Source organism: Melanerpes formicivorus, unplaced genomic scaffold, assembly GCF_026170545.1.
Source record: "Melanerpes formicivorus ecotype bairdi unplaced genomic scaffold, bMelFor1.0.p_v2 SCAF_1, whole genome shotgun sequence".
Classification (NCBI taxonomy): Eukaryota; Metazoa; Chordata; class Aves; order Piciformes; family Picidae; genus Melanerpes; species Melanerpes formicivorus.
The window spans coordinates 1,331,309-1,359,257 of NW_027142353.1; the positions used below are offsets into that span (position 1 = coordinate 1,331,309).

The 27,949-nt window shown below is 39.1% G+C and overlaps 1 protein-coding gene across 1 annotated transcript in view; it reads right to left on the bottom strand.

Annotated features, from left to right (window-relative positions):
- The window catches only part of KLHL1 (kelch like family member 1), a 248,207-nt gene that overhangs the window by 97,235 nt on the left and 123,023 nt on the right, over positions 1-27,949 (bottom strand). The window contains exon 5 of the mRNA XM_068150261.1: positions 4,780-4,992. Within this exon, the coding sequence (XP_068006362.1) occupies positions 4,780-4,992 (213 nt within the window). The remainder of the gene's footprint in view (positions 1-4,779; positions 4,993-27,949) is intronic.

The window sequence follows — 27,949 nt, forward strand, 5'->3', positions numbered from 1 at the left end:
TGAACCAGGGCAGAGACCAGTAACCAACAGAGGCTGCATGATTTCCTTCTAGACAAAAAGAGATAGGGGTGAGGTTGGTGTGTGAACAGTATGTGCTTGGCAGATTTGAAAAAAAACCAACAAACACTTTAAAGACTACAGTAATGCAAAATATTGTGTGTTCTCTTCTCAACTGGCAGAGATGTTGAAAATATCACAGTTCTGACAAAGAAACCTTTAATTTTGTTATATTTGATTATTTCCTTTGTTGCACATAGTGTATCAGAAAGTAAAATTTAAAAAATCCCACTCAACCCTTTGAGATTTCAGTATGAAGCAAAGTGACTGTAAATCTTTGCATCATGATTTCTGATAGATCTTCTTTTAATCATCTCCTCCTAGCATTCTTTTCTTGATCCCTTTCAGAATGGGTCTGTGTTTTGTACATAAAGACAATAAAAAACGACAGTGCCATTTATCGGTCATGTAGTGAGCTGCCTCTCTTAGCCTATCTTCATCTTTCTTCCCACATTCTTCAAAACATTAGCCGAAACAGGGTGACTACTTAAGCATGTCAGACACACATATGTTGTGTTTATATGTCATGAAGGGAGACTATGCCCAGAATTATGCCCCAAATATTGCTGAACTTGTCCGAACATGTTTTGCTCACATCCCCCTCTTGCCCTCCTTTCTGGAGTGGCTGCCTACCCCAGAGCTGATGTGGTGGTTTAGGCTGGGTGCCGGCCTGCCCCTGATCTCTCTGCACAGGCCACACCTGGGATGTCCCAAAGGGGGGCCCAGCCCAGTGGGTGGTCACAGGAAGCCAGGTATTTCATTCACATAATGCCCTGCTCCCCTATAAAACGTCAATGAGGGGTCCTCCCTGTCTCTTTTCTTCCCTGCCGCTGCCCAGGTAATAGCCAGGCCCAAGGCTGGGTTGGGGCAGGGGGGAGAAAGAGCCCTGGGGCTGGGGGGTTTGGGTGTACCCCCAGGTGGGGGTGGGATGCTTTTGTGTATGTTTTGGGATCTCTCTCTTTTGTCACGGTGCTTGTGGTTTTCTGTAAAACTTTCATTGTTTTTCCATTTAAACTTTCCACCATTTTTGCAATCCGTTTTGTCTGAGTCTTTCTTTTGCCCATGGTGGGAAAAAATTGGTCTCTCAACCCACAACAGCTGAGTAACAAAGGACCTGGCATCTGAGACCCTGTTGGTAAGATTTGCTATTACAGGAAAGGAACTTGCCTGAACCCCAGCAGTTCTAATAGGCTGCTATAGTCACAAGACAGCAGACCTCTGCGAGCCAAAACCCACATCCTGTGTGCCCGCCACACAAGTCACAGGAGAAAGGAGCTGCGTGTCGCTCCATAGCCCTAAACAGGAAAGCAGCCACCAAGAAGAATCAGCCATTTGCTCACTTTTGATCCAAGCCATGGGAAAAGCTGCACTGCTCTGCTCTGCACCGCCCCCTTCCCCACTCTTCAGAATCCCTAGGAGAAGAACTTCTCCTCCACAGCGCCCTGCCAACTCCAGAGGGACTGCAGCACCAAGCGAGCCACGTGAGAGAGAGCCTGTCCAGGTGAACCTGCCTGTCAGCAGAAGTCTGCACCACAACCCTGCAGCCGCAGGAGAAAGCTGCCTCCAGGCATCCAGAAGGGATCACCCCGGGGAGCAAGCACTGGATCTCCGCAAGCCTCACAGCCAGCCACAGTGGCCCCAGCTGCACCCCAGAAGCCAGTCTTAGCAGCAACCTAGCAACCAGCTCAGCAAGTGAAACTGTATCTTTCCAGTGTTTAGGTGCTTAACACCAGTTATGGTACTGTTTAAAATCTCTGCGTCTTAGCCTGCATTGTATTGTAACTTCTGGTTCATAAGGCACCACCCTGGAATGCCCAGAGTCATAATTCATGATCAAATTTGATTTAAGTCTCTGAAAGGTTCCTTTAAATTTTAAGTGCCTGATACCTAACATAAAGCTGAAAGTGTCTTGTTGATTTTCCATCTGGTGGACAAGTGGCAGAATTGCAACCTCAGTTCCTAATTGAGTAACTATTTTGTACTTTTTCTAATTGGGTTAAAACTGCTAAACTGCACCAGTTTATGGGATATTTTTCATTACTGTGCACTAGCATCTGCATATAAATAGTGCTAAACAGTTATTAATAATTTTACTATTAATTAAAATTTATTTTAATAATTCATATTATCGTAATCCATAAATTAATAATAATATTCATCACATTATATTGGTAGAAGAAACATGACAAGAAACAACTATGCCAGTTGTGTAAGGATTACAATTGTCTATAGGATACTTGTCTGAAGACATCTAATTGGAGTGGTTCACAGGATCACCGGATCACAGGATGTTAGGGGTTGGAAGAGACCTATGAAGATTATTGAGTCCAACCCCCCCTGCCAGAGCAGGACCATAGAATCAAGCAGAGGTCTCACAGGAACACATCCAGATGGGTCTTGAATGTCTCCAGAGAAGAAGACTAAAACCAGAGTCAGGGATCAAGTTAACAACTCACCAGTAAGGGTGACTGAGAGCTTGTGTTTAAGGTCTCTCACAGTTTTTCTTTTTATTTTGCAATGTCACATTCCCAATATGAAAGAACCTCAGGATGTCATTTGAGGATTATAGTATTAACATTTACTTGATTTCTAAGTGGATTTGTACTTGGATTTCTTTCTTGATTTTGGACAAGTGAATCATTCTGGAAGGTTAATATGCAGAACAACAACTAGGATTCACAACCAAAAGTATTCGCCCTTGTCATATTATTTTTGTCTTTTTTTTCTTTCATGGTTTGAAGGAAGAGAGACTCAGAGAAGAAGTAGCTCAGTAACTGTCTTAATGACTCCTTCGTTCATTCATTGGATCCTCAGCTCAGGATTTCTCTATGGAACAGTAAGTATGCTGAAATGAACATAAAGAGATTTAGGTATGTGGGAACATTGCCTCTAGTTTCCTTTGCAGAAATAACTCATGTAGATGTCAATATGATCTGCTATTATTGCCACTGTAGCTATCATATCTAATAAGAAGACTGCAGTGGCAGCTGATTCTGACCTTACTCATCACTGTTCAATTCTCGGTGTTGTGACCCTCCCCACAAACACTCCGTTTTGATGCCCAGCGTGGAGTGTCAAAAAAGCCTCTGATAGGTTGACCATGGCCAGCAGTAAAATATCTACTTTGCTTCTCATTCAATCCCCTCTCTTGGGGGACAGGGAGAAAATGAAAGGTGAGAAGACTCAAAGATCAAGGTAGGGATAGTTTAATAGAGGAAAAACAAAAACAAGCAAAAAAAACCCAAAACAAACAAACAAACAAAAAAAAAAAACAAAAAAAAAAACAACCCAACAACCCTGAAAACACAAAGCCAAAATAAAGAATACTGATTCACTACTTTTCACTAGCAGGCAGATGTCTAGCCATATCCTGGCAAACAGGGATTCAGCACATGTAATAATTGATTGGAAAGACAAATTTTATAGCCACAAACATTCTCCCCTTTCCTTCTGCTTTCCCTGAGTTTTCCATTGCTGAGCATAATGTCATACAGTATGATATTCCTTTGGTCAGTTGGGGTGATCTTTACTTCAAGAAGCCTTCAACTGATATTATGTCATTGCTTAGCCTTTTCAGCAGATTAAACAATCCTGCTTTCTCTGCCTAGCTGATTTAACATCTTGGTAGCCCATCACCAGATGTTTTTCAGTTTCTTCCTATGCATTTCATATTATGCAGTGCAAAATTTGAAACAATATTCCAGGTGCACCCTTAGCGGCACCAAGCATTGTGGGAATAATAACTTCATGTGGCCTCCTGAAAGAATTTTTTCCTGTATGAGTTCCTGTATCAGTATTAGTTTTCCCCATTCACACTGTTGGCTCATATTCAGTGCAGTATCTGTCCTGATCTCCAGGTATTTTTCTGGGACTATTGCCAGCTCAGCAAGAGCTGACAATTTGCACTTGCAGCACAGAAAGCCAAACACATCCTGGGCTGCATCAAAAGAAGTATGGCTAGCAGGTCAAAGGGGCTGATTCTCCCCCTTTGCTCTCATGAGATCCCACCGGGAGTACTGTGTCCAGCTCTGGAGCCCCAACACAAGAAAGTCATGGAACTGTTAGAGCAGGTCCAGAGGAGGGCAGTGAAGCTGATTAGAAGGCTGGAGTACCTCTTCTATGAAGACAGGCTGAGAGAAGAGGAGGCTCTGGAGAGACCTTACAGCAGCCTTCCAGTACTTGAATGTGGCTACAGGATAGATGGAGAGGGAGGTTTTACATAGGCATATAGTGAAGGAAGAAAGAGTAATGGCTTCAAAATGAAAGGAGCTAGATTTAGATTAGACTTTAGGAAAAAATTCTTCACCGTGAGCAGGGTGAGGCATTGGTACAGTTTGTCCAGAGAAGCTGTAGAGGCTCCAACCCATGAAGTGTTCAAAGCCAGGCCAGATATGGCCTTGAGCAACCTGGTCTAGTAGGAATTCTCCCTGCCCATGACAAGCAGGTTGTAACTAGATGATGCTTAAGGTCCTTTTCAACCTAATCATTCTATGATTCTATGAATATTTACTATACTGCTTCTCTTCAGTTTCACAGCTCTGCACTTCCTGGGTATCTGTTGACAATCTTCAATTTTATTGATGTCACTGGATAAAGGGCTGTCATTTGTTTTTTATAATTATAAACAGCTTTGCTTTTAAACATCTAGAGTATTCAGCAGTTACAGATTATAATCACACTATGTTTGTTATAATTAAAATATAATAATAATTTTAAAAATACCTGAGGTGGAAGCAGTGGCAATCTGATATAAGCAAGTAGCATGCTTAAGTCATTGCATCTCCTCTGCATATCATACTTTACCCACATCATTAAGGCATGGAAAATGGTCTCTTCATCAGGTACATTCACATCATCACTAGCAAGAAGTTTATGGAGTTCTTCAGCTGGTAGAAGTAAAAATTCTTGATTTCTTATAACTTCCATTATATTCTCCTGAGAAAGAGAAAATATTTCAGATTCATTACTACTGGGATAAAATAAAAGCAGCTGTTTCATCAGGTGACAAAAAAAATCAACATGAGTTGGCAATGTGTGCTTGTAACCCAGAAGGTCAACTGTATTCAGGGCTGCATTAAAAAAAGTGTGACCAGCAGGATGAAGGAAGTGATTCTAGCCCTCTACTCTGCTCTAGTGAGACCTCACCTAGACTATTTGTGGTGGTGAGAGAAAGTTCAGTTCTCCCCCCCACACAAAGAAACCACAGCTAAACTCAGTCAGAGGAGCAAAATGGATAAAGCTATATTTACAAGTAGGATGAGATGCAATAAATATACACACAATACACAGTATTTACAATATATACAGAAATATACAGCAACGAACGTAACACAGAAAGCCTTTCCCTCCTCCAGTGAGGAGGGTTCTCCCAACTACACCCCCTTCTGCCCCTTCCTCCCTTTTTTTCCCAAAAAGGGTTAGAGAGAAAAAAGGTAATTATTAAGGAGGAAATTCTGTTAGCTCAGAGCGTATGCAAGAATTAGTTTCACCTAATTAGACAGCTGTTCAGAGGGACTGAAACAGACAGACTGAACTGACTGAACTAAAGATAAAATTTAAAGTTGCACTCTACCAATCTACCAATGAAATTCATTTAGACTTATCTTTGTTTTCATTATTACACCAAAACATTCAGCCAGAGTGTTCTTAAAGGCATAGCCTAAACGGGTCACAGTACTGCACCCTGTTCTGGTGCTCTTGACACAAGAAGGACACTGAACTGCTGAAGCAGGTCCAGAGGAGGGCCACAAAGATGATCAGAGGCCTGGAGCACCCTCTCCAGACTGTGAGAGTTGTGGCTGTTCGGCCTGATAAAAGCAGGCTCTGGGGAGACCTCATGGTGGCCTTCCAGTCCCTAATGCAGGCCAATGAGAAAGCTGGGAAGGGATTTTTCACAAGGGCTTGTTGTGATAGGACAAGAGGATTTAGACTAGATATTAGAAAGAAATTCTTTACAGTAAGGGTGATAAGACACTGGAATCAGTTGCCCATGGAGGTTGTGGATGCCCCCTCCCTGGAGGTGTTCAAGGCCAGGCTGGATGAGGCCATGAGCAACTTGCTCTAGTGGAAGGTGTCCATGCCCACAGCAGGTTGGAACTAAATGATCTTTAAGGTCCCTTCCAACCCAAACCATCCTATGATTCTATGAATCTATGAATCTAATAAACCCATGACGTTAGTATCTGCCATACTGTGCTCTTACAGCTCGTGAAAAAAAACAAAGATTATTAGAAATCAATGTCTATAGTTATATTTAACATAGGAATATATCCAGAAAACAATAGGAAGTTTATAGGGCAATATTGTATTAAAAAATGTCAGACTTAGCAAAGGCTAGGGGAGATCTACATATTGTTTAAAATTTTTATAATGTCAGTTTGACTGAACCCTAAGGACCGAATTAAGTGCTCTCTGATCTACATTAACAAGTCACAAAACAATTACAATTTCACAGGGTATGTTTTTCCAAATATTTCTTTTAGGGTGCTTGATCTTTGTGGATAAATTGTAAATGTGTTTCCATATTTGTGATTCAGAGATAATTGTAAAAACAAAGTGAAGCAGGCACAGACTGGAAGCACAAGATTCTCCTTCTGGGAAAAAAAAAAATTAAAATCTAATCTTTTGATATAAAACTAAAATGTGAATGTTAGTCAGTTAGTTAGATGTTAGTCAGTTAGAGGGTAGAAAGGCTCTGCAGAGGGACCTAGACCGACAGGACAGATGGGCAGAATCCAACGGGATGGCATTCAACAAGTCCAAGTGCCGAGTGCTGCACTTTGGCTACGGCAATCCCATGCAGAGCTACAGGCTGGGGTCAGAGTGGCTGGAGAGCTCCCAAACAGAGAGGGACCTGGGGGTGCTGATCGACAGCCACCTGAATATGAGCCAACAGTGTGCCCAGGTGGCCAAGAGGGCCAAGAGGGCCAATGACATCCTGGCCTGCATTAGGAATAGTGTGGCCAGCAGGAGCAGGGAGGTCATTGTGCCCCTGTACTCTGCTTTGGTTAGGCCGCACCTTGAGTCCTGTGTCCAGTTCTGGGCCCCTCAGTTTAAGAAGGACATCGAAACACTTGAACGTGTCCAGAGAAGGGCAACAAGGCTGGTGAGAGGCCTTGAACACAAGCCCTATGAGGAGAGGCTGAGGGAGCTGGGATTGTTTAGCCTGGAGAAGAGGAGGCTCAGGGGTGACCTCATTGCCCTCTACAACTACCTGAAAGGTGGTTGTAGCCAGGAAGGGGTTGGTCTCTTCTCCCAGGCAATCAGCACCAGAACAAGGGGACACAGTCTCAAGCTGCACCAGGGGAGGTTTAGACTCGAGGTGAGGAGGAAGTTCTTCACTGAGCAAGTCATTCGTCATTGGAATGGGTTGCCCAGGGAGGTGGTTGAGTCATCGTCCCTGGAGGTGTTCAAGAGGAGATTGGATGTGGCACTTGGTGCCATGGTCTAGTCATGGGGTCTGTGTTGACAGGTTGGACTCAATGATCCTCGAGGTCCTTTCCAACCTAAGTTATACTGTGATACTGTGATACTGTGATACTGTAAAGTGTTGGAGGGAGAAGTAAGTTACAGGATCTGATAGATATAAAGATACTAATAAATTTAACAATGCTATTTTGCATAGACTTCCTGAGTGTAACATGAGAAGCAGATAAAGAATGACAAAACATTGGCCAAGGTCTTAAGTGTAAGAAAATCAAAATTAAGGAAACTAAGTAATTCCATTGTTACACCTACACAGTTCAGTTCTCAGCATATCAAAATTCAAATTAACGCTAATAGCTTGTTTGGGTCTGGGCCAGGGGAAAGGATGACTTCTAATCAGGAATTAAAAGTAACACAGTATTGTTGAAACAGTGTAAGTAACACACAGACAAAAAAATGGTACAAGACTTCAAACATGAGAATTATACCCTGGTGCTAGTAAATCACGTTATACTCCCCCAGCTCTAAGGAATACAACAAAATTCTTATTTTAATTCTCCAATATCATATATTTTTAAAGTTACTTCTTAAAATAACCTATTAAAAATTAACTCCACATTATTTTGTAAAATGTAGCAAGGATGAACAGAACAGGCATAGACATGACAAAAGCATGACAGACAGGAGCTCACTGAAATATGCAAGAGAATTTACATATCAAATACGTATGTGAAAGTAGAATATGAAGTTAATGGTTATTACTATGAAGGTGAATGCTTTTACATGGAAAACTTAACTTTCATTGAGTAACTTTTAATATCTACATAAACACAAGAGATAATCAAAGGTATATACATGGTCATGGTCTGTATTAACTGTGCTGTTAAGTTACCTTTACTTAACTGTTAACATGACTCAGTTCTTTTTTGAATTGATCAGTTAAATGTCAACAGGTACCAAAATATTGCCTAATGTTTGAATGTGTTGACTCCTGATAAAGTTAAATTGTGTGACTAGAACATTGTACTATAGCTTGGAAATGTGAGGGAACTAGTTTGCAAGCCCCTGACCACCGGTTGGTGTAATTAATTTTAATTAAAAACCCATAAACTCAGCAAATTTCATTTCACTTTGCAATAAAGTGATTTATAAGCCAAAGTTTAATTAAAGCTGGTTAAACTGGCATTAAATCTCATTATGAAAAAAAACCAAAACCCCAAACTCAACAAAACCCAACAAAAACCCAAACCCAAACCCAAACCAAAAACCACCTCTACTTCATAATAGGTATCAACATCAAACTTTGCAATAGCATATTAATCCAAAGGCTTAATATTGTTGAGAAGCATTGCAATGTTGGAATACATTTTATGAACTCACAGAACTTAATTAATTTTGAATAACACTCAGAACAAGGGCTCCCAGAGTAATAATTTTAGGTTTTATTAAGAAATTTTATCATTCTTAATTGCCTTTTCATTTGAATATAGGCTTAAAGAGAATTTTTTCCAGCCTCTGTACCGATTGACCATTGACTAAAAGTAGTATCTAACAAAGTTTTCTGCCAAAGCATATGAGCTCAAATCTCTTCTTTTAAAGTTTAATGTTATTCAGGGTCAAGTATTGAAGAAAATGTTATTTCATAACAAATATTTATATAACACTAACTTCTGTATATACACACACACATTTATGTGGCATATTTATGTATGCATTTTGTTAACATACAAAGCAGCCATAAAATCCAGGTTCTTGATCTTCAGAGCTAAAAACTCTCTCTCTAGAGTGTTTATCATTTCCTAAATTGACTATTAAATGTTTAGAACTTCCCAGAACACTTTTTAATTTCTCGAGAATCATTTAATTTGGAGCAGCAAAGTAAGTTTCAATGACTTGTCTCTCATAAAATAAATAATTTATTATATGCTTATTGTTGGAAAGTATCTACCTTTCTTAACAAATATAATTTGTCTTCATTTCTTGCACTTTTGGGAACGTGATATAGTGATGTCTGCAATCTATGGATTCAAATTTTCAGGATAAATTAAATGCAGTTTAAATCCTCCTGAAATTAAGACACAAGTTAGGAATTGAGCTACTCAGTCTTGCTCTAGTGAAGTGCTTTCAGGAATGCTTAGATCCTTATGGGGTGAGAAACCTTAGTTTTTTGAATAAAGTCATTCAACATTTAAGCACATTCAGAGTTATGTGACAGAGGTGTTACAAGTTTTTAGGACTGTAACTTTTGAATGATACTTAAGAAGCTTTGTAGATCCGGTTTTCACTGTTTCATAAGTCTCACAAGATCAACTGGGCTGTGACTAATGCCTTTCCTGTATGAGTCATTGTCTTAGCTTTCCCCTTCAGCAAGACTTGCAATGTTTCAATTAAGCGGAGTAGAAGGTTTTTTTGCTACTGAATTAAAAAAGGTAATTTACAATAGAAAGCATGAATGTCTCTGAACCCACTTGGAGAAAGCTATGTCTCACTTTGTTGTCCTTCCACTTTCTAAAAATGATGCAATTACCTTTGCTTTGGGGTCATAGCTTTTCCATTTCACTTTTAAACCTTTTCAGCAGCCCACAGGATTAGAATTAAATGACCATAAAGCATTAATACTGAAGAGTCACATAAACAAAACATATCAGCATTTAAAGGTAAGTAAGGAAGCATCTGTATACAAAGTCTAATATATTGTGTATCATAGAAACATGGATGTTCTAAAAGAATTAAACTATTACTGAGCAGAATTTAATAAAAATAAATATTACATATTTCCTTATAATCATGTTATCAATACAAACCATTTTTTTAAATCTAGACTTCTAATGATCATTATTTATTATGGAATCAAATTATCTCACAAAGCTTAATTCTCATTGATGCTTATGTCATTGATTTCACTAATCAGCATGTATCAGTTGTAAGAACCTGAACATAACTTCTTCAGTATTATAAAAATATATATACCTCCTCCAAGCTCAAGAGAAATGTATTCCCTGGAAAAAAAAAAAATCAAGTAAGGCAGGCAGAAGACCTGCATGGATAAGCAAGGAACTCTTAGTAAAACTCAAAAATAAAAAGGAAGTTTACGGTATGTGGAAAAAAGGGCTAGTCAATTGGGAGGATTATAGAGCTAGAGCCAGAGAATGTAGAGATTCAACAAGGAAGGCCAAGGTCCTCCTGGAACTCAATCCCACCAGAGGGGTGAAAGACAACAACCAGAGTTTTTTTCAAATACAACAATAAAAGGAGGAGCAGGCAAAAGGTGTCCCCACTGCTGAATGATATGGGAGATATGCTAACTGATAATGCAGAGATGGAAGAGCTGTTGAATGCCTTCTTTGCCTCAGTCTTTACTCCTATGACCAGCCCTCAGGAACTTCAGTCTCTAGAAGCAAGGGAGCAGACCTAGAGAGATGTGGACATTCCACTGTTCAGTCAGGACTGGATTAGAGAACTCTTACACCATCTAAAGACAAATAAGTCCGTGGGCCCTGATGGGGTGAATCCATGCGTGCTGAGAGAGCTGGCTGATACTGTTGCTGAACCTCTCTCCATTATCTTTGAAAAGTCAAAGAGAACAGGAAAGGTGCCTGATGACTGGAAGAAAGCAAATGTCATTCCAGTCTTCAAAAAAGGCAAGAAGCAGACCCCAGATAACTACAGACCACTCCACTTCCATCCCTGGAAAGGTGACGGAACAGCTCATCCTGGAAGTCATCTCTAACTACATGGAAGACAAGAAGGTTATCAGCAGTAGCCAACATGGGTTTACCAAGGGGAGAACCGGTCTGACTAATCTGATAGCCTTCTATGAAACCATGACCAAATGGGCAGATAAGGCAAGAGAAGTGGTTGTCATTTATCTTGACTTCAGTAAAGGTTTCAATACTGTCTCACATAGCATCTTCACTGAAAACCTTAGTAAATATGGCACAGACAGCTGGTCTGTGAGGTGGATTGAAAACTGGCTCAACAACACAGTTCAGAGGGTTGTCATCAGCGTCACAGAGTCAACTTGGAGGCCTGTAGCCAGTGGTGTTCCACAAGGATCAGTACTGGGTCCAGTCTTGACCAGTATCTTTATCAGCGACCTGGATGAGAGGATTGAGAGTACCCTCAACAAGTTCACTGATGATACAAAACTGGGGGGGTGGCTGTCACCCTGTCAGGCTGTGCAGCCATCCCATGAGATTTGGACAGGCTGGAGAGCTGGGTGCAGGCAAACCTCATGAAATTTAATAAGGACAAACGCAGGGTCCTGCATCTGGGGAGGAATAACAACAGGCACCAGTACAGGTTAGGGGCTGCCCTGATGGAAAGCAGCTCCATAGAGAAAGAACTTGGAGTCCTAGTGGACAGCAAGTTCTCCATGGAACAAGAATGTGCCCTTGTGGTCAAGGGAGCCAATTCTTTCCTGGGGTGCATCAAGAAAAGTGTGTCCAGCAGGTCTAGGGAGGTTCTTCTACCTCTCTACTCTGCCCTGGTGATACCACACCTGCAATACTGTGTCCAGTTTTGGGCTCACCAGTTCAAGAAAGACAGAGAACTGTTGGAGAGAATCCAACAGAGAACCACAAAGATGATTAGGGCACTTGAGCATCACTCCTATGAAGATAGACTGAGATCTCTGTGGCTCTTTGGTCTTGAGAAGAGAAAAATGAGAGGGGACCTCATCAATGTGTATAAATACCTGAAGGGTGGGTGTCAAGTGGAGGGGGCCAAGCTCTTTTTCGTGGTGCACAGTAATAAGACCAGAAACAACAGGTTCAAGCTTGAATGTAGATTTCACCTCAACATGAGGAGAAACTTCTCTACAGTGAGGGTGTCAGAGCACTGGAACAGGCTGCCCAAGGAGGTTGTGGAGTCTCCTTCTCTGGACACTTTCAAAACCCACCTGGATGCATTCCTGTGCAGACTACCCTAAGTGATCCTGCTTTGGCACAGGGGTTGGACCCGACGACCTCTTGAGGTCCCTTCCAACCTCTAATAATATACTGTGATATACTGTGTGTCCTGAAGGGACAAAAAAGCCTCAAAAATGCTCTGAACCAGACAATGGGGCAGGAGCCAGCAGGTCTGCTTTTTCAGAAAAATGCCCATGTTGCCCAGGCTTGTCTGAACATGTCCTGGAGTCCAAGTGGGCCAGGTGTGTGTGTCTTTGGCCACATTTGGAGAGAACTCATTCTATAGGTTACAGTGTCAGGTTTTTCTCTCTCAATCTGTGTTGTCACTGGCCATTATTGTCTCGGGAAATCTATAAATACCAGCCCAAAGAGCCAGAGCCTTGCCTTGCAGTTGTCCAAGCTCTGGAAGAAATCACAAGCCTTGCTTGGAATCCGAGCTGTGCTTCAGTTTACCCAGACAGGACTGCAAAGACCCCTTACTGTATAGTGTTGCAAAGCCCAGGAGCAGTCAGACGTGTCTCCCTGGGCCGAGAGGTGAACCTCAGGAGGAGTTGAGTCCCCAGGACAGGTCTGTTTTATTGGAAGAAGGAACAAGCACCACTGCGAAGAATTGCAGCAGAAGAACTTCTCCAAATAGGCAAAGCTACAAAGCCAACAAGTTCTGCACGCTTCAGCAGCAACCTCTTTTCTACAAGATTTCCAGCTACAAAGCCTTCAGAGATAAATCCTGTAAGCTCCTCAGTGACAAGGTGCAGAAGCCAACAGAAAGTGAAACGGTGTTCCTGCAGCTTTCACGTGGTCGATGCCATTTTGGGTTTGTTTAAAACCCCCACACGTGTCGTGGGGTGCCAGGATCAGTGAGTAACTACAAAATCTGAGTTTTACAAGCATCTATTAAAGGTCAGTTGCCCTAGAGAATTCTGGAGTTCCCCCCTGACCCCTCGTGGGCAATCTTTGGCTTTGTTGCTGATACCAGCACCAGAACAAGGGGACACAGTCTCAAGCTGCGCCAGGGGAAGTTTAGGCTTGAGGTGAGGAGAAAGTTCTTCACCGAGAGTCATTAGTTATTGGAATGGGCTGCCTGGGGAGGTGGTGGAGTCACCATCCCTTGAGGTGTTCAAGAGGAGATTGGACGTGGCACTTGGTCTAGTCATGGTCTAGTCATGAGGTCTGTGTTGACAGGTTGGACTCGATGATCCTCGAGGTCTCTTCCAACCTTAGCGATACTGCAATACTGTGATATTCCCTTCTTCCTTCACAGTTTAAATTGCTGTTTGTTGTTTCTGGATTTTTGCTCATATTGCTTAAATTGTTACTTGTTCCTGCTGGTGATATATCTGTTCCACAACTGAATAGTTCGAAGCAGTAAACAGCTTTTATTAATATTTTCAATGGGATTTGTATTATTAATAAAGTTATTAATATTTTTATTAATCATGCCACCTACTGAATATTAATAACCTCCTCACAATCATAAAGCTGTGATAATATACTGTGATAAAAAAGTGAAATACTTTCATACCTTGGCAAAGAATGTCATGTTTCTAGTACAGAAATGTTAAAAACATAAAATAATGGCAAAAAAACCCCATGTGTACACTAGCCTTTCACTTATATAGAATCAGTGGATATTGTAAGCCCAAGCTGCTTTTATTTTAAAACCTAAGTTTTTATAAAAACATTTAAATAAATTAATAAATAGTGCATCTGACTTCCACATTAAATCATACAGTATACTTTCTGAAGTGCTGAAGACCTGAAAGTTAGTTTTTATTTTGGTCAAGCCCTATACTGTTTCAATCTGGAATCATTGCTGCTGTGCTACATTGAATAAAGTCCTCTTGTTTTGTATACCCAGTTTTCCCTGTCAACTTTGTGTCATACAAGACTACATCTGTTTTGCATAAAAACTGTCCAATGATGTATCCTCTTCCCTAAGAAGAATGGGTTTCTCAAGTTCCTGAACTGCCATTAGAGAAAGAACCACTACTTATGAATATGCTTATAGTCTGGTTCTCTAGCCAAATCCCTGATTTTATCTGAGAGTGAGCTCCATCTGCCCTGTATAATCCAAAGACTTAGATCTTTCTTCAAGTACCAGATGTCAGTGTGATATCACCATTACAAAGGGCATGTAGCATCATAGAAGCATAGTATCAGTCAGGGTTGGAAGGGACCACAAGGATCATCTAGTTCCAACCCCCCTGCCATGGGCAGGGACACCCCACACTAGATCAGGCTGGCCAGAGCCTCATCCAGCCTGGGCTTAAACACCCCCAGGGATGGGGCTCCAACCACCTCCCCGGACAACCCATTCCAGGGCTTCACCACTCTCATGGTGAAGAACCCCCTCCCACATCCAGCCTGAATCTTCCCACCTCCAGCTTCATTCCATTCCCCCTAGTCCTATTACTACCTGATAGCCTGACAAGTCCCTCCCCAGCCTTCCTGTAGGCCCCCTTCAGATACTGGAAGGCCACAATTAGGTCACCTCGGAGCCTTCTCTTCTCCAGACTGAACAGCCCCAACTCCTTCAGTCTGTCCTCATAGGAGAGGTGCTCCAGCCTTCTGATCATCCTCATGGCCCTTTTCTGGACATGTTCCAGCACATCCATATCCCTCTTGTAATAGGGGCTTCAGAACTGGACACAGTACTCCAGGTGGGGTCTCACCAGAGCTGAGTAGAGGGGGAGAATCACCACCCTTGACCTGCTGGCCACACTTATCTTGATACAGCCCAGGATCTGATTGGCTTTCTGGGCTTCAAGTGCACATTGAGAGCTCATGTTGAGCTTCATCCACCAGCACCCACAAGTCTCTCTCCTCAGGGCTGCTTTCCAGTCAGTCACTGCTGAGCCTGTACTTGTGCCTGGGATTGCCTCAACCCAGATGCAGGACCCTTTCTCATGTAAAGCTTACAGAGCACACTGAAACCTTAATAGAGACTTCTAGGTGACAAAGACTACCACAATCTAAATTAAATATTTTAATATTTTTTTTACTTGCATCTTTTATATTATTGTTTAGCTTTTCACAATATTTTATTTTTAGGATATGACTCTGGAGAACAAGCCAGACTATAGACTAATTCATAACCAATATCATGCAATATTCCAAGATTTCACAATCTAAATGTACTTCAACAACCACTTGGTCATAGACATTTCCTGATAAGCCAGTTTATCACAACTAACTGGCTGAAACTTTCACTTCTTCCCAGTGTTATGTTAATGGTTGGACTCTTTGATCTCTTCCAAACAAAATGATTCTATGATTCATCCTACAGGGCCTTAATCTTGTCTTAATTTCCTTCAGAAGTATGTCAGAATGGTTAATATTTAGCTAAAGGACCTTGGCTTTCACATGCTGCACATACTCTTCTTCAAATTTAAGAAGATCCAAGCAGCTTAAACCCATACACAAAACAGCTGTAATTTGCTAAATGGATGAAGGCATCCACATACCTTGCTCCTTCTGACTGAAACAGTCTTCCAACATTGTACAGGAAGGTCTTGTATCCCATAAATCCTGTAACTTCTAGGTGCAAACATTTTACATGTTTTTCCTAGTATGGTATCTAGTAACCTATAAACCAATTTTCTTGTCATTCACTACTCCATCTTTTATTTGGTCTTCCTTTTTTCTCCTTCCCCCACCCCCTTTCTTGGGCCTTTCTTAGTATTAGCTTACCCTTTGAAAGTAAAGTTAATAGAAACAAGGGACACATTGACATCAAGGTAAACACATATCTTCATGTTCTAATGGAGCCCCTTTCTTGTTTACTCTGATTACAGACACAGAAAAGGAAAACAAGAAAAGTGGAGGGTAAAGAGCCAAAGAAGAACCTTACCTAAATCAAATATGATTAAAATAAATATCATTAAAAATAATTTAAAAAAATATCTTGCTGTTAAAGCATCAAGCTCTAGAACACATTTCGAGTGGGTATGCAGGTAACAGGGCTATTAGAACCAGTATAGTAACTTCAGATGCAGTTTACAAAAGGGATCACATAAGGTGGTTTCCCTCGACAGTAGGGAATTGCCTTGAAATCTTTCAGTTTTGCTTTAACCCAGTTACCCTTCTGTTTTCTGCTTTCTACAAAAGCAGAAGACCACTTTCTACAAAGGCATCATCTCAGACATATGCAGATGGATAATTTGCCATTTCACAGTAGCTTTCAGAAGTAATCATCATTGACATTAAAATGTGTATCTAATTTCCCATCTGAACTCATCTCTCTTCCACTCATACATACAGGTTCTTACTATGGATTTTTAACTCTGATTAATGATCCCATTATCAGGAAAACTCAGAAAATTCAAGATAATCTTTTAGGTCTTCAGTAACTCCAAGGAGTTGAATGGTTATGGCCTTGCTTTTACAATTCATTCACAGTACCATGTCCTGTAATACCATATTTTAATGTTTAGGAGTGAAAAACAGATACTTAATCACTAATGCCATTTCTTGTGGTAGGACCTACAAATTCACTGGTAATATCATAATCATTCACTGACCTATCCTGACCCTACTTAGCCTGTGAAATGTGATGGAATATGGCACGAAGCAAAGGTTGAAGGCATATGCAAGAACATGTCTATGAAAAAAGATTCTACTCTCATAAATTATTAATAAATACTGTAATTAGTATTCCAAAAGGCAATTCAAACCTCAGTCAGAGAATTGGAATGAAATCTTTTCTCGTGTTCCTATACTACAAACTTGAATGAAAAATAAGTAGCCATTAAAATCAAAATGCACCTAATGAACCATCTGAATTGCATGATCATGGAAGAAAAATGCCTTGTCCTGTTATTCTCCTTTCCACACTATGACTATTTGCAACAACATTATTTCTTCCATTTTATTAGCTATCTCAAACCATACGATTTGTGGCACATGCGATACATGCTGTACCTGTAGAATATCTTAGTTACAGTTTTGTTTGAGAAATGAACTGTTTAAAAATGGTAGTTTATGTTCATATTTCAGATTTGGCAGCCATTTTAACTGAAACCAAATATTCAAAATAATCATATGATTATGATGATCAGATGGTTATGAAAAGACATGAAAACTTCAGTACTTCTGATTAATTCATAGCAGATCACTGTGCTGAAAAAGTATATAGCTTCCAAGACCATTCTAGAAAACAAATAGACTATACAGAATAAAAAGTTCATGGCATGGCTGAATCATGCATTAGAATAATTTTCTTGTACCCTTGGTTTTCTATTGTTAGACTCTAATCTATTTCTCAACCAACATCCAGCATAATTTGAAGTATTGCTGAGATTCTTAATTCGTATCAGAGAATACACTCCAAATTAGAAAAACACTGTAACAGAAAAACAAAAAAAAAAGGATTCTGAGACAGAACCACCTTTCTATGTAAAGGGGACTTCCAAAGACTTCTATTCTGTGAACAGGTCTGAAGAAAGTCATATGGTGATCATTTTCTCACAGCACTTAAATCCTTCAAGCACGCTATTAAATTTAGACTAATTCTAAACCACAGTGTTATGTTACAAAGTTAATTAAAATAGTCACACATACCACTTCCCTAGGTAACAGAAATGTTGTACTCCACAGTATTTCAGAAAAAAAGAATAATTCATACAAAGATGTTTGACCACACTCTTGATGATTCTCATACTCTTTCCCTAGTGAGGCCACATTTGGAGTACTGTCTTTACTTCTGGGCTCCACAGTTAAAAAAAACCAAACAAACCAGGGATTAGCTACAAAAGGAATAACTACAATGACTAGGACATTGGAGCATCTCTCTTATGAAGAAAAGGTGAAAGACCTGAGGTTCTTTATCCTGTAGAAGAGAAGAGAGAAGTGAAATACTTATCTAGAAGGCAGGTGTCAAGAAAACAGTGCCAGGCGCTTTTCACTGGAGCTCAGTGATAGGATAAGGGACAATGGGAACAAACTACAATACAGGAAGTTCCACCTAAACATAAGGAAAAAAATTTGTTTATGTGAGGATGATGGAGCACAGGAACAGGCTGCCCAGGGAGGTTGTGGAGTGTCCTTCTCTTTCTAAAGAGACTTTCAAAACACATCTGTGCAACCTCCTTTAGAAGACAAGTCTGCTTTAAGTAGGGAGTAGGACTATATGAACCCAGAGGTAATTTCCAACTCCTTCCATTCTGTGATTCCAACAAAATAATTATATATATACTATAATGTAAAATAACCACTGTATTTAGATCTCAAGTTGTTTGTTAAGATATAAAGCTGCTGAGAACTTGTCACAGTAAGCTGTTGCCTTCGATAGAACACACAAAATAAAAACCAACAACCTGTTAAATGAATGCTGGGAATATGGTAACTTACCGTGTGAATCCCAAAAGACAAATTTCAGACTCAAGTGAAACTGTAAAATATTTGTCATCCTGCTGATAACATCGATTAAACTGACAGTTACTCTTGTTTATTGGTGCTTTGGAAATCAGAGATTTTGAAGGGACAGATACTACATTTCACTATCTCCAAGGTTGTATGTTACCATCTAATAATCTCATGCTGTCAAGTATCTATAATATGCACTGATTACTTAGCATTGATTCATTATTGGGAAGGAGGAATAGGCCAAGATAACTTTATAGCTTCATCCCACTGTGCATTCTTTTGATGATTATTTTTCATTACCTTTGTTTTTATTATTGTTCTACACTTCAATTTAATCCACCAATTAAAAAAAAAAAAAAAAGAGTGGACTTTTTAGAAGAATGATCTCAGAGAACTGCACCCAAACTTGACTTCCCAAGCTATTTACTACAAAGACAGTGGTTCCTGACAATGTCACTCCAGTCTTCAAAAAGGGCAACAAAGAGGTTCTAGGAAACTATAGACCAGTCCACCTCACCTCCATCCCTGGAAAAATTATGCAGTAGCTCATTCTGAACTGAGAGGGAAAAATATCCCATTTTTGATTTCCATGCCATTTATGTCTTATGGATCTATTACAGAAAAACAAACAAATAAACAAACAAAACAAAACATCCCACCATGACCAACAAAACACCTCTCTTTTGATGGAGATTGTGGCCTTTCACACATTTTCAATTATTATTCCATTATTATCCTTAGCTACAACTAAACAGTGCCCTGCCAATGCCATTCTGAGATGACTTCACTGCAGATGATCTGAGAACAGAGAAGACAGACAAATCTCAACTGATATGCTTCTTCCAATGAAAAGTAAACTAAACTGTAGGATATATATTTGATCTAGATAGCACAGGATTCAGACTTCAGATAATTTAGATGCAGTCATCACCAATACTTTTTTAGTGCTTTTTCATCTTCATATATTCTTTGTGAGATTAAATATCCAGGGCTAGAAGCGATATTAATCGTGCAAATCATGGTGTGGCGTAAGATTTGGTGTTTCCTGATTTGTTCTGTTTCTTTCCTAACACTCCCCTTCTTTTGTAATTCCCCTTAAGCGCTCAGCAAATATTCTAATGGGCAGACAACTCATCTCAATATATGAAATAATTTGGTTTTTTAATTACTTTTGTATTTTCCCCCTCCCTGATAAGAGGGATACCATCATTAAATTTATACATCGTATTCTTCCACCTGCATTACTTCTACCTGAGCAATATGTGCATTTTTTTAATATTATATGCTTAGTATCACAAAATCTTTTTGCAACTTCTGTGGCTTTTACTATCTTTGGCAACTTTATACTGTCCTTAATGCCATTTTATGTTATTATTTATTCTTTTTCCATACAATGGACAAGAATGTTTAATTGAGTAATTCTCAACACAATTTTCTTGTGGTCCTTACTGATCGCTTTTTACACAGAGATATCCTTTGTGTCCTAATTGTTAACCCGTGTGTTAAACCACAGAAACACCTCTCATGCTTTTAAGGCCATTTCTTTAAGAGTTGAAAATAATAAACTTAATCAAAAGTCCTTTGGAAACACAAGTACACAATTTGTCCACAGATTCCCATAGACTTGTGAAACGAGGTTTGCCTTACCAAAATTTCTTTTACTCTTTTCCATTTTCCAATCCATCTTTCTGCCTGCTCTCTTCTATTATGGTTTAGCCAATTTATACACAAATCAAAGCAATGGTATCTGGCTGTTTGTGGGGCTTTCTTGTTTTTTCTTTACTCTTTCACTGCTGTTACATCTACCAGCTTTCATTTTCCTCTAAGGCAACTTAGATGTTAGGTTACATATGAAAGCTAACACTACTTCAGAATGATTGGGTTATTACCAAATGGTCCTCTGACCTGTCTGCACTCATATAATTTTTGAGATAATTACTCTGACTTATCGATGTTTAGGAGGAAAAAATAAACAAACAAAAAATAAACAAATAAAAAAAAAAAGGAGGTTAATTTTTATATATAACACTTGGAAAAAAATATGAATGCAAACAACTCATTGAAATGTCTACAAATGTTTGTCTTTTGCCTTATCTACCTTGAACATTCATATTAAATCTGCTTTATCTCAGCCTTACAGATTGTCTGTCAAGAGTTTTGGTTTTAATGTTTTCAAGAAGAACAGAATCCAAACTTAATGCCCAGGCTCCCTATGTAGTGTATGAGCAAAGTCAGCCACTACACAGCAAGCCAAAATTCTGTACAGTAAAGAGGACACTATTTGGAACCTCTCAAAAGAAAACACAGTGCCTACTGCCATATTTTAAATCCCATTTTTCAACTCTGCAGTGAAGGCAGATTATGAAGCACAAAATCATCTCTAGAAGGCAAACCTCAAAATCTTCACAAAATGTGTGGTACCAATAGAAAGATATCTACGTTTCAAACAGTTCCTCTATATACAAATTAGCACCCTTAATCTTGCACAGAATACCACATAATTCCAATGTTTCAAACAGCTTAAGAATTCAAATTTCTCTCTGAGAAATCCTATGGAATAAGGCATGCCTTACACCAAATGAATCCAGTTCATCACTTCCCAGGAAAATATTCTAAGTGTTCATGAACAGGACATTATTCAGAGCACTCCCACTGATGCTGATTTTGAACATATTTCTGCAAATTGACAGTTTTGCTATAGATCCTGGACTCAATCTTCAGTCAAGACAACTGATGGGATATTAAAATTTCCAAATGTTAGGTCAGTTATCTTAATCAGATTTAGAACCCTATCTAGTTCCTTGGAATATGGTTTCTTAGGAGGAGTTCCTAGTCATCATGCCATTCCTAGTCATTCATGTCAAGTTAGAAAAAAAAACAACCCAACAACAGGGAAGTGGTTGAGGCCTCTTCCCTGGAGATACTCAAGATAAGACTCAACAAGGCCCTCGGCAGGCTGGTCTAGTTGGGGATGAGCCTGCTGACTGTGGGGAGGTCAGACTAGATGACTTTGGAGGTTCCTTCTGGCCTGGATCATTTTATGATTCGATGAGAAAAGGTTTAACTGTTTTAATTCTATATGGACAGAAGGCAATGGCATAGTGCAGAAAAAAGTAGTAAATGGACTGGGTCCACACAAGGAAATAAATGTGGTGCAACAGGGCTGCGTTGCACACTTTCTCATCCTTGCATCACAGCCTAATTCCTCCTCCAAATAACTTTGACATTCATTTTATCTTAAATTTGTTGATTTGCTTCAGTACAGGACACAGAATATATACACAGTACAACATAACTGCACATTTTTATTCTGTGAGCCAGGATAGAAGGCTCATTTCATACCTGTCTCTCCCAAGTACATTTTTTTTTCCTTCTTGCTAAGAAAGAGAGGACATAATACATACAGCCTTATTGGTAAGTAAATTTTCAGCTAGCATTCAATTTTACTGAAAAACTGAAAATGATGACAGACTCTGGCTGCTCTTGTCCATTCTCAATTTTAATTAAACATAAAACTAAACAGCAGTAGATATCACTCTGCATTTCCGCTTCATTGTACAGCAACATCCTGAATGAAAGAGGATCAAGGCATCTTATATTTTCATATTTACTTTTTCCAACAGGTACTTTACTAAAGTCTAAGAGATACTGAATTAGGTAATGCATTTCCAAAATACATTCCAAATAAGTCTAATAAATTCTAAAAAGGTGTTATAGTGTGCTCCAAACCGCCTCTCCCCATCTTCAAACCCCTTTCCCCCATCTCCATCCATGGAGGTTTGAATAGGGAAAGAAAAAGGCACGAAATTGCTTTCCAAGGTGCAAAATTGCCTGGGGACAGGTAATTAGCGCCCATTCATCCATCCAGGGCAGAGGCTCCTTCCCCATGAGGGAAGTCCACTGGGTTTGGGAGCTATGATTAAGTGGCATGATGCACACCCATTATACATTGGCCTTGGACACATTGTCTAGAAATGCCTTAAATGGGGTGACCATAAAGCAATCAGGGTTCTTGTCATCATCCTGCTCCTGTGTCTTGCTGTGACCATGAAATAATTGAGTTTTCAATATGCAGTCAAGCTAAGAGGGGCATCAACAAAACCTCCACTATGGACTTCTAGAAGGCAGACTTCAGGTTACTCAAGGAACTAACTCAGAAGGTGCCTTAGGAAACAGCCCTTAGAAACAAAGGTGTCCAGGAGGGTTGGACCTACTTCATGAAAGAATTCTTGAAGGCACAGGAACAGGCTGTGCCAATGTGCTGGAAGATGAGCCGCCGGGGTAGACACCTGGCCTGGATGGGCAATGAACTTCTGGGCGAATTAAGGGAAAAAAGAGGTTGTATCATCTTTGGAAGAAAGGAGAGGTAACCCATGAAATGTTTAAGGATGTTACTATGTCATGTAGGAAAAAACTTAGAGATGGTGTTGGGTGATAGGTTGGATTCGATGATCTCAAAGGTCTTTTCCAACCTGGTCTGGTCTATTCTTTCTATTCTATTCTATTCTATTCTATTCTATTCTATTCTATTCTATTCTATTCTATTCTATTCTATTCTATTCTATTCTATTCTATTCCATTCCATTCCATTCCATTCCATTCCATTCCATTCTAATTTTCTGAATTCTCCAAGTTGTACTAAAGTTGCCCATAAGCATCCTGGTAGAATTTGCATCCAAATAGAACTTGCAAATAATTTAATAAGTTTTTATAGCTAATTTGGGGATGGGGTTTCAGGAAAAAAAAAAAAAAAAGATGACTATATTGTTATAACTCCCACCTCATTAATTGAGCCCCTATCAAATCAAATGGAAGTTTTTTACTAACTGTGTGATAAATAAGTTGCAATAAGTCTTAGCAGGCCCTGTTAATGTAGCAGATTTAAAATATTAAGAACTAAGATTATTTAAACTTACATTATTCAAATGTAATTTGACTAAAACAATGTTACAGCAAAAAATTCTAAGGGTCACTGAAATAGGAAAATAACCAGGTGTACTTTTGGAATATATTCTGAAAGCATACCTTCAAAATAACATAATCAAATGCAATTTTTAACCATCACTAGGAATTTCATAGCCCTATCTCAGACTTTGCCTAAGCAAAGCAGCAACAACCATAAGAATGAACTTCAAGTGCGTTTTACAGATAAACTAAGTTGACTTAAAACATTTGGATGTCTCTAAAATACTAATGCTCATAACACTGGCAGAGTTGTTTAGCATGGAATGAAGTTGGAGGCAGGGAGATTCAGGCTGGATGTGAGGAGGAGGTTCTTCACCATCAGAGTGGTGAGGCCCTGGAATGTCCAGGGAGGTGGTTGGGGCCCCGTCCCTGGAGGTGTTTAAGAGCAGGCTGGATGAGGCTTTGTCCAGCCTGCTCTAGTGTGGGGTGTCCCTGCCCATGGCAGGGGGGTTGGAACTAGATGATCCTTGTGGTCCCTTCCAACCCTGACTGATACTATGATACTATAATACTATTATTTTTAGTGTTTGCTCTGTATGTTAGTACATGGCTTGTATCTTCAGACTCAAAACACTGAGTGTGTTCATTGCTTATGAAAAGGACTGGACTAACGGAACACTGATTTTGGATACAATTTTGTCAGAGGTCCAATCCAGAGCAGAAGCAAATGTTTCATAATAGTTAATGATTTTCACAGTTTTGACAGCCTCCCCTTATGTGAAGAAATTACACATGCAAGATTTTCCTTCTAAACAGGTAGTTTAATTTCTGTGCTACACTACTTAGTAACGCCATAGTTTGTCCATTATAGAACTGAACTACAGTAAAGTGCTAAAATTTACAGTTTCAATCCTATGTTGAAATGTTATAACTTCAGTAGATTTAAAAGAAGTTCCAAGAGAAGTTCCCACTCTTATTTCATTTGTAGAATGTTCTTACTTTACAAAGTCACCTGTCTAGCAGATACTATTTAGTCATAATTTACAAGAATTACTTCACTTCTTTGAAATCATCTTCATTTCAATGACATGAAGAGCAAATTCAAAATTAAGTATATTAATTAATTATTGATTAAGCTGTTGGACTGGGCTTTTGGTTTTTTTTGTGTGTGTATTTTTTTTTTTTTTTTTTTTTTAATCAGAGCTTGGATACTAAGATCACAAATGTATATATATGTATAGAAGTGAATCTGTCTGTGTGAAGATCAATTTAAATTAAAAGTATAAAACCACCTGAAAGGTGGTTGTAGCCAGGAGGGGGTTGGCCTCTTCTCCCAGGCAACCAGCACCAGAACAAGAGGACACAGTCCCAAGCTGCCCCAGGGGAGGTTTAGGCTCAAGGTGAGGAGGAAATTCTTCACCAGCGAGTCATTTGTCATTGGAAGGGGTTGCCCAGTGAGGTGGTTGAGTCATCGTCCCTGGAGGCGTTCAAGAGGAGATTGGATGTGGCACTTGGTGCCATGGTCTAGTCATGGGGTTTGTGTTGATAGGTTGGACTCGATGATCCTCGAGGTCCTTTCCAACCTAAGTTATACTATGATACTGTGATAAAATAACATCAGAATTAACAGGACCTCAAATTAACGTACTGAGAGTAGATGATAATATTTTGATTTTTAATATCTGCCTCTTCTGAAAGTAGATGAAAATCTTCTGATTTTTACCATCGGTCTCTTCTCAGTAGGATCTATTTTTTATAAATCACATCAGATAAATTTCTTGAGCAGCATTGTCTGGTCTGGACACTTAATGTAAGCAGAGAAGACTACAGAATTATGTTGCAGATGTAATAAAACACAGATATTGAGGGATACAGCATTCAGAAAAGTTTCAGAAAGATGAGTTGGACACACATTTTGATTACTAACTTGGCCAAAACTATATTTTTCACTAAATCATTGTTGTGCTGAGATTAAAAAAAAAAAAAAATGTTTTGTGATACCAAAAAAAGCACTTGTCAAATATAATAATTTAATTCCAAAGTAATCACAGAATAAGATGGTAGAACTTGGAGGAGTTCTTTTTCTGTATTTACTCTTAAACTTAGCACTAGGCCTGCAAAATGGATTTACACACACAAAAAAAATTGAAGAAATGAAATTTTTTTAACAGAATTTCACTAAATACAAATTAATAATCTTAATCTTTCACAGAATACTTCACAATTCTGATTAAATTAAAAAATTACTTGGTTCAGTTTCAAAATTAGAATTAGAATTTGACACTGGTCAAATTTCTGAAAAATCATGGTAGTGCAACTGCATTGAAGCAGCACCATCTAGAACAGATCACAGCCTAAAAGATAAGAAAGGAAGTTATGGAAATAAACTGTTAGGAAATAAATTTTTGTTTACATTTATCTATTAAATCTACATGAACATGAACTAATATACAATGTCATGTGTATTGTATTCATTAGTGAAATAAAGTCATAAGCCTCCTTCATAAATTTTCTCATCTTAGGCCTCTCTGATCTCAGCATGCTAGAAAGCTGGTAGATAAAATTTTCATAGTTATAAAGCACATAACAACATTGTACTGAAAAAAGAGAGGGAAGGGAAGGGAAGGGAAGGGAAGGGAAGGGAAGGGAAGGGAAGGGAAGGGAAGGGAAGGGAAGGGAAGGGAAGGGAAGGGAAGGGAAGGGAAGGGAAGGGAAGGGAAGGGAAGGGAAGGGAAGGGAAGGGAAGGGAAGGGAAGGGAAGGGAAGGGAAGGGAAGGGAAGGGAAGGGAAGGGAAGGGAAGGGAAGGGAAGGGAAGGGAAGGGAAGGGAAGGGAAGGGAAGGGAAGGGAAGGGAAGGGAAGGGAAGGGAAAAAAGAAGAAGAAAAGAAAAAGACAAAAGGGAAATAGTTTCCAAATTTTCAGGTTTACTGTACTCCAGGTATTGGCTAAGATTTGTTTTTATTTAAAATATGTTATATAGAGATATATATTTTTTGTTCCAAGCTAAATCAATGTAAAGTTGATAACCAAAAATCAGTGCCAGTGTTTATACATCATTTTGCTTAAATCAAACCATAAAAGCTTTCCTATTATAATATAAATTGAGTGAAATTGTAAACTATTCCCTTACAAATACACATGCTGAATAAATATTAAATCACAATAGCAAATAATAAATTGCTGCTTGTTCAGCTAAGAAAAATTAAGTAACTATCCTGCACCACTAGTATTCAAGGTCTTTATTTCAAAGAATGACCTTTTCCACTGAAATGTGAAACCACTTAAAAAATTAGGTCCTAGATGCACAAAGTAATCTAAACAGTAAAATCCAAACAGTTGTAGTCATAGAGCTCTATCTGGCTAGTCACTTGTCACCAGTGGCATTCCTCAGTGCCAGAGGCCAGATCTGTTTAATATTTCTAATATGATCTGGATGCAGGAGTTGAATGAACCATTAGCAAAAACACTGTTCTTTGAAAGCATCAATCAGTGCTTTCTCTATGTCATACATGAGGATTTGGAAGCCACCTTTTCTATGTGATCATTAGAATATTCATTGATGGTCTTGGAGACTCAGTATTAACTGTGCTTTCACATCCAGGTTTATCAAATTGTAGGACAGTACCCAACCTAGCTGAAGAAAACTGTCCAAACTCAAAACTTACGTGATGTGTCTTGGCACTTGAAGGTTTTGCTTGCATGCTTAGATTATTCAAAAATACACTAAGTTTTGCCTAAATGTTGAATAGAATTGGGTAACTCAAGGAGATTTTCCCACTTGATGTGTATGCTTATTTTCTAGTACTACAGCTACATATTGCTATTATGTTTGATAATAACACACTCAAACCTTAAATAATCAATCACAGAATCACAGAATCACCAAGGTTGGAAGAGACCTCAAAGATCATCCAGTCCAACTTGTCACAACAGACCTCATGACTAAAATGACATTCAGTGTTCTGTATGGATGACCAGTACAACAACATGCTTAATACTGCATAATTCCTTATCTCTGAGCAAACTTTACACCAGGCTAAGCAATTATTAGAAACTAAATTAATCAGTTACCTAACTGACTTTTCTGTGGTGCAACCCATCCAGGTGTAAGTATTTCACCAACCTTTCGTTTTCTTCAAACTTTCTTATAGGGATTATGCAGTTTTATTATATCCATATACAAATCAGAGAAAGAAATGTTGAGAATTGACAGTGGGAAAAGAAAAGGATACAGCTTTCTAAGAAAGTCCAGTTTGAAAAGTTTGGGACTACACTGATCAACATCTCAA